The sequence below is a fragment of the Periophthalmus magnuspinnatus genome, chromosome 1 (assembly GCF_009829125.3).
Source record: "Periophthalmus magnuspinnatus isolate fPerMag1 chromosome 1, fPerMag1.2.pri, whole genome shotgun sequence".
Lineage (NCBI taxonomy): Eukaryota > Metazoa > Chordata > Actinopteri > Gobiiformes > Gobiidae > Periophthalmus > Periophthalmus magnuspinnatus.
Window position 1 is genome coordinate 24,059,265 of NC_047126.1, and position 8,559 is coordinate 24,067,823.

At 38.8% G+C, this 8,559-nt stretch overlaps 1 protein-coding gene across 1 annotated transcript; it reads right to left on the reverse strand.

Annotated features, from left to right (window-relative positions):
- Positions 1-1,279: 1,279 nt before the first annotated feature.
- Positions 1,280-5,970, reverse strand: LOC117374505 (monocyte to macrophage differentiation factor 2-like). Its single transcript, XM_033970648.2, has 6 exons — positions 5,866-5,970; positions 5,079-5,239; positions 4,172-4,246; positions 3,514-3,615; positions 2,656-2,725; positions 1,280-1,525 (listed from the first exon to the last, which is right to left on the reverse strand). The coding sequence occupies exons 1-6, from the start codon at positions 5,968-5,970 to the stop codon at positions 1,322-1,324; spliced, it is 717 nt and encodes a 238-aa protein (XP_033826539.1). The 3' UTR covers positions 1,280-1,321.
- Between the last annotated feature and the right edge of the window lie 2,589 nt (positions 5,971-8,559).

Below are 8,559 nucleotides of genomic sequence, written 5' to 3' on the forward strand. Positions count from 1 at the left end.
AACACGAATAGCATCAGGGAAGTGGACGAGTGCATGTCTATTTAGGGGACTCTGTCCACTTGAAGCTCGTTGTCATGGAAATATGTTTGGCAATCAGCTAATGGCCTGTCATGTGGCTCATGTTGTGTGTTTGGGGTGAATGATACGAACAAAAAAGTTGAAGTTAGTTATTACCCTAGAAAATGCTATGTAAAATGAATACACTGTATTTCACAGTGTCACTTTTTTCTCACAAGAATAAATTAATATCAGGTACAGGTCCTTTAAAAGTAGCTGTTATATTTAGATTATTTCAGTTATTTATATAAAATGTAAATATGTTATGTTAGCATTAGCATTGAGACATATTGTCATAATCCATCTGCAACTCACTCCACACCGAATGATCTTTAGCATTGACGTTTACACATGTCTCCGAAAACCCCATAGAGTTATAATGGGAATGGAAGGGGCTTCAATAACTGCACTTGTGACTGGAACTAGTCAGGTGCCATTGTGCACAGAGCCAAGTGGTAATTGTCCCCTGAATATTAAAAAAATAAGCAGCAACAACCATGGACTAGTCAAATGAAATAAAACTCTATTGTCCCAGTGTATAAATATGATCATAGAAGCCATCACCTGCTGAAGTGAGTACAAATACAATACGGCAAGATTAGCAACATTTTTGACAACGTGGATTTTGGGATAGGCCATTTTTGGTTTTAGTCAGTAAGGTTTATCATACATGATATTATTAAAAAAAACTGTCAATAAACTAAATTGCCTGGCAAATCTAGAATGATTTCTCCTTGTATTTTTTGTATACAGGGATGTCAGTCTGGTCCACACTCCCGCTGTCATGTCTCAAGTCAAAACCAAACATAATTGGCCAATCAGATTTATTTATTTCAGTGACGCATGTGAAATGAAGGAGCTCATTGGTCACCCATCATTTACAAGATCAACTTTTGCTAAACTCAGGTTAACAGGGTTTAATGCTTTGCTGTAGAGATTTGCAATGTTTTCAGTTCCTTGTGATATTTTTTCCCATTTTTTTCCTAATAAACCCGCCATATTTGTTTTGATACGGACGGACCGTGCATGTCCCTGATTGGACTAATCCAATTAGAGAAATGTGTATTCTGGATTCCAGTCATATATCACATAATGTGCAATGCTCAGAATTAAAAATAATCTATATATAAAGCATAAATAAATCCTAAAATGGACTAAAAGACAAAAATGCCCATACCAAGATGTCACTACCACATTTGTGTAAAGTTGCACATTTGCCATTAGTCTCGCTGAACACTGGGTCACTTCCTGGTCAGTGGTGATGTCATCTGGACGTCTGAACCTGATTGGCCGGCGGGGCGTAAAGGTACTTCCATATGGCGTAGTAGTGCACGGCGGCTCCCATGGCAACAAAGAGGTGCCAGATGGCATGGGCAAACGGAACAATGCCGTCGCTCTTGAAGAAGACCATGCCCAAGCAGTAACAGGTGCCGCCCATCAGCAGCTCGTACAGGCCCGACTGTTCCGGCTAAGGATACAACACACATAGGGTTAGCTAATATTTATTGAACACTTTATAATAACTACACTACTTACAGCCATAGACTCATTAGTCTGTATAAAAAGGTGGACTGAATGAGCGTTCACCCAGAGAGTTCGGCTCCAGCCAAATGAAGCCAATTGAGGCTAGCAGTAATTATAGCTGTAGCTATAACTAGCTACAGTAGTTATAGTTGCAGTACCTGCAACCAGGGCTCATATTGACAAATCTGAGTGCATGTATCATAGCAACAAAAGAGCCAATCAGGAGTGAGAGTATTGAAGGTAACGGCCCATGCCACTTGCACCGCTGGTTTGGCAAAGGTGGGTGCTCAGCAATGCTGTCAATCAAACCTAACCTGCTAACGGTAGCGGGAATGACCTCAGGGAAATCATGTTCATATCTTGATTTATGGGGAAAAATAGTGAAATAAAACACTAGGATCATGTACAGCAGGTTAATACAAACATTTTAAGGTCAGAACGACGACCCTTTCAGCAGCAGTTACAGAGGGGCAATGTTTTTTCAATAGAAAGTGAATTGGAACCACTTAACGCCCATGCTCACTTCCTATATGTGACGTGGTTATCTGTGTCCATCTATATATACAGTCTATATTTACAGCCTTAATAAAAAAAAAATTCAATTCACCATGTCTAAGACAAAGACAAATTCACCATGTCTATCTTTTAATTGTTTTACTGTATGATAAAGTGTTACCAATATTTTCTGACTGAAGTGAAATAGGGTGGGCTGCCAATACACAGCCAATCCTAGTGTTTTTTACAGCTTTCTTCTGGGTTTGTGTTAGATAAAATACTTACAGATGCAAACACTGCACAATGGTTGGAATTGGTTACAAAGTGCCACTTTTACAATATCTTCCATTTTAAGAATGAAAACAGTATTTGACTACAACTAAGAATAAAGTTGTGTACCCCAGCTTCAAAGTCTCTATCATGAATTGTTCAGGCTTAACCCTGTCTCTAATCTATAGGACAAGTGGCATACAACTTTTAGCAGTTGATTTTGCACTCCAGCCTATATAATTTCTACTGAACAGTAAAATAAGTGATACAACTTTGTTCTCTGATACATGTGAATGTGGAGGAGCTCACCATGGAAAGGATGACCAGGGCAGGGAACACACCCATCACAGTGTAGCAGATCAGCTCCATCAGCTTGTACCTGACACAGACAAAAACAGGCAAACACACACACACACACACACACATACGTGTAATGTTTATTTATTTTACTGTGTAATGTGTTTGAATGGTGCAAGGCGCAGCTCTGTGGTCGACAGGCACACGGGAACTTCCTGGTGCTATGCTCTGACTAATGGGCTGTATTTTAACACGTGTTTTATGTGCTCTAGTGTGAAAAGACAAATTACCCTCAGGCAATAAAGGGTTTCATTCATTTGTTTAGAGAAAACATGGCATATGAAAGCTCATTTCAAAAATGTAAATATGCCAGACTATAGCCTTAGGCTTTTAAGATGCTCTGTCAGCTCTGATACTCATAAAGTGGACATGCATAAATCACATAAAGTGGACATGCACAAACCATGTGAAATATGTAACTATAGTTCTATGAATCCCTACTGACTGCTCTGAATGTTCTCTCCTATGCCTGTTCCCACAGCCATAGAAGAAATACTATTTTTATGCAGAGCTACTACAGATACACGGAGACTTTACATATGCAAAGCTAACTTAAAGGTTAACTATGTAACTTTTCTGGTGGATGGTCTGCCACCTCCAATGTGTTACTGCTTTGCTTTGAATGTCACAAACTATGGTGGGCTTGCTACTCCATAGATTTAGACTTGGTGTCACCTGCTTGTTTCCATGGAGATAGATTCCAGGCAAAGCAATAGAGACCCTTCCCCAAGATAGTTACGTAGTGCACCTTTACTATGTAAAAATAAATATAAAGTATATAAGGACTCAACCATCTAAGTAATGCCTTACCTCTCGTGGAAGAAGAAGACATAGGTGGTGCCGAAGGAGGCCATGACCCAGACGAGCCAGCGCATGTGACAGGCCCAGGGCCCCAGCTCACGCAGGTTCAACCTGAGACACACACATACAGTTAAATACAACAATCAATTCTCATGCTAAATGTCAAACGATATGTTTCACCACATTCTTTTAGATTGTATTGACTAAAATATTAAGACACTGCAGCTGATGTCATCAACTGGGAGTGTGAAGCTAACTGGAGGCACTGCTCAGTCTGAAGCTCTGTTACTGTTAAGTTAGAATTTAATCTGAGCTTTACATTAACACAATCACATGAGAAACACTGACCTAGTTGGAACTACAACAAGTGATTTGCGTTGTTAAACAAGTCTTTTACACTTTACACATAACATTAATGTCAGTCACAAGCTAGCTAGCATTAGCCAACAGTTTTTCAGGTAGTCACTCTCACCTTTTCGTTGACAATCAAACACCTACACAGGACCATGACAACTCATGTTGGTCATGAGTTTTCAGACTATCTTAATAGTTTTTTGACAGTTTTATGTGACCATGGTAACTGTTAGCACACTACTTTGGTATTTGAGAGGAAGGATTCAGGAACATTTCCATCATCCACTTGAGAGCAGAGAAGAGCTGTTCTCACCAGGGGGCGTAGGAGGCTGCGATGAAGAAGTAGATAACCATCCTGTCACACATGTGGAAGCACTGCTCCACAGACCTGAGCACCACAAACAACAACATGTCTCAGAACACCAGGGAGAGGCTGCACAAGGCTATGCAGCAATCTCCATTTTGGTACATACATAAAGACAATAACATCACATTAATTAATTAATTGTATTCAGGAGGAGCTGTATGTAATCAAGTAAAATCTGTCTTGTCCAGATATATTGTAAAATCAGCTCTTAGGGTAGAAATGAAACCAGTGTGTGCTGTCTGTATCAAAAAATATCAAGCGTTTTTATTGTCTGTGAACCAGGAAGTGCACTGTTAGTATGCTAGTTGTTGTAACTGCATTACTGTGACTCTGTTCTGGCGTCTGAAAGGTGAGAGAAGTGCTTATAGACTTGCAGTGAATAATTACGTAAGTGAGGAAAAAGAACTTTGACTTTAAAATGAGGTAGTTCTGTCAAGGTAATTTGAGCTGCATAGGGGTATTTCTAAATCTTATAAAATTATAATGAGGTCATATAATGTTTTTGGTAAAGTAGAACTAAACACTAAATCCACTTTTTTGCTACTAAACTGTGTATATAGTGTTTTAATAGTATTATCTACTGTCCATAGTCATTTTTGGCAACTTTACAGCAAACTTGGTAAATATGGAACTTTCTGGTCAGAACGTCTAAAGTTTGTCCTGACTTCAGTGGCCTCTGTAATTTCCAGTAGTTGGTGACATCACGCACCAACTATTTAGTCCTCCAGGTACTGCCCAGTTTAGCAGCTCTATTTGAAATGTGCTTGTGGGTAGAGTTTAGGTGTTTAGTCCCACTTGAAAGAAATTGTCATTTGAAATGTTAGAATGTGACAGTGTCGTGTGTCATCGTTACCGGAGGTGGCTCTTCTTCCAGGACACAGTGTGGAACAGGGTGGAAATGATGAAGAGCGAGCTGAGGCCGGCCCCGTATAGCCAGGCAGACACGCGCTCCCATTGGCCCTCGGACAGGAAGTGAAGCACCAAGCTGCCCAGGAGACTTGGGATTATCCACAACTGATACACACAGACAAACCCGTGAAAAAGCATCAAACATTAATAAAGAAAGTAGATAAAAATAAGTAACATTCTCGTAAGACGTGTAATATTTTAGGAAGGGCTGCACCATATGAGAAAAAGATGCAATATTCTATAATTCTTCCCATTTGCTCCCTTTTTGGGTTATTTTCACAGAATTGGGTTGTTTTGCTTAACCCAAACACTGGGTCAATAGTTTGGGTCATAGTTGGGTCATTTCAAATATCACATTATAGCTGATATTTTCCACCTTCCACCCGGTCTCTCAAACAACCCAGCGAAATGGGTCAAACACAGACTCTTCAACTGCCATTACCCAACTCCTCTGATGCTCTGTTAATGTTAATGCTAAATAAATGTTTGACTTCTGGCTGCTAAGCATCTACATCATCATCATCATTAGTCTTTAATTGTTACTAACTACCTACTTACAGAAATTAACATTATGTTTTCATTATGGACCTGAATGTGCTTCGTTGCACTTCTGGTTAGAAGCTAAATGGCATTTCATTGTGCTGCCCTTGCTCTAAAAACACAGTGTTGACACTATGTAATGTTGTCAACATTCTAAAAAGTCTAAGTTACTGATGGTGAAGTTCTCGTACCGCATGAGTGGCGCAGTTGGCAGCATGCTCGTACTCTGTGGGCTGGTATCTCTTATGTGGAGGAACGCGGTTGTTCATAAACCTGTAACAAAATAGATTGCGCATGATTTATAAATTTGTAAGTTCAACAGTTGGATTTTGAGCCTTGAGAATCTATAGGTCATGAGTAATTTATATATATATATATATATATATATATATATATATATATATATATATATACAGTTAAAGTGTCTCAGCCCTAAGAGATTTTAGCTATTGATTTTACAGTTTTAGAACCATCTACAGATGAGGGGGAGAATGGCCTTGTTATGACTGATGTTTTTTCTAAGTATATACAGGCTCAGTTTTGCCATCTTGTTGTTAGCAGAGAGAAAAAAGCAAATGCTCTAACTAACAACTTGTTTGCATTAAAGGGCCCAGTAATTACAAATGGGATTTACCTCATTCCTTACTTTGCCTTGTTTTTTATCAGTGCAATACAGCCATTAGGTGTACACTATAAGGAACCTTAATATGTCTTTAATGTAATTATAAACCCATAAATAGTATGTTTCCTGTATGATGAGATCTGGAGGCAGTACTGTGTTGGTTAAGAAGAAGAAGAAAAGACATCCATGCCAGATTAATAGAATTATAATTTGAAGTATTTGATTTGAAGACTGCTGGCACCATGACCTTGCTCGGAATAAGAGAAAGAAGAAGGAAAGATGACTTGAAGAGGGAGGTATTATGCTATAATATATCTCTCTGGAGACAACTAGATACCATATATTCACTGTCCCTCCTTTGTACCCTACATTCATTGTTGCTGAGACAAGATGGCGCCAGTTCTGCTTAAATTGTTGCTTGCTGTGGCATTGCTTTATATTTTGTGCCGATATATCTCTGATTGCCAGGCACTTATTGATCTAAAGCGATCTCGTAAACGGTTTCGTCATCACAATTTTGAGGATCAAGCATCCAGATTTCCTCCTTACTTGGCATCAGTCCCTGCCTACCTGCTGTGCTCTCCTGTCTCCTCACAGAGGAAGTGGTCCAAAAAGTACAGAAAACGCTGTGGCCTTTCAATGAGAGTAAAGGCTTTGGACTATCAATTCTGGAGTGATAGTAGTTAGCAAAGTTCTATGGGGGGTCCTGAAGATGTGACTCTCTGCTTGGGCCTTTTGATTGCTAAATCGCTAGCTAATAAACATTTCTCCTGACTGATCTCTTCACTTCGCGGAAATTGAATTTTATGTTGCTCACAGAGACATGACTCCAAGTCAATAAGTGCACACAATAAACTTTATGACTTCCTCTTAGTTTCAGATGCATTGAACGTGCCAGAAAACAATGAATAGAGATGACTGACAAAACACCAGACCGGATGGTCTGCTCTCTCATTTCACTGACACTTGCACAGAGGTTTTAGATGCAGTGGCTCCATTAAGACGAAAGTGCACAAAGCCCATAGCACAGCCTTGGCTTAATGAGACTATGCATGAGGTCAGGCGCACATGTAGATGTACTGAGAGGAAATGGAAAAAAGAGTTTAAAGGTTTCCCTGCAAACATCCAGAGACAGTCTTGTTGAATATCAGAAGGTACTTAAAGCTGCCAAATGTAGTTTTATAAAAAAAAAAAAATGCACACATTTGTAAAGTTGTGTCTGCATTATTGTAATTCTTTGTATGTGAGGCTGAACCATGGCTCCGTGCAGCACTTACAGCATGTACAGAACGCTGCAGCTCTTCTGCTGACAAAAACTAAGAGATGAGAGCACATCATGCCTGTGCTGTACAACCTGCACTGGCTCCCTATTTCATATCAAGTGCAATGGTAACACTTTAAAATACGGTCCGGGACTTACCAGTACTTACGGTGGTAGTTAGTAGATACTTGACTGGTAGTTACGGTGGTACTTACAGTGGTAGTTTGTGGTACTTACAGTGGTACTTACAGTGGTACTTACAGTGGTACTTACAGTGGTACTTACAGTGGTACTTACAGTGGTACTTATAGTGGTACCAGAAGTGATACTTAGACTAATAACTACTGGTACTAGTACTGGTACTTACTGCAAAATCATATGAAGTGAATGGTATTAAAGAATATGGTGTTATTAGGCATATGAATCATTGATTTCATTATACGTTCATAGAAAATACACAAGACAAAAACACTGTGAAAACACAAACACTTTATTATGACAAATTTCACATTAATACGACAATCAGATTTAAAAGAAATTTCCAATAATGACAATAACAAATAAATGACACGTTTTAAATGAACATGACAGTGATACATACTGTAAAATATCAATACTTTAACTGCTATTTTAAAGCGAGACATTATGGTACTTGCACTATTAATTACTGGTACTTACTGTAGTTTATACTGGTAATTACTAGTACTTTCCGTGGTACTTACTGCTGTATGTACTGGTAATTACCATAGTAACTATTATGGTAATTACCAGTACATACAGCAGTAAGTACCACGGAAAGTACTAGTAATTACCAGTATAAATAGTATTACTAGTACTTTCCGTGGTACTTACTGCTGTATGTACTGGTAATTACCATAGTAACTATTATGGTAATTACCAGTACATACAGCAGTAAGTACCACGGAAAGTACTAGTAATACTATTTATACTGGTAATTACTAGTACTTTCCGTGGTACTTACTGCTGTATTTACTGGTAATT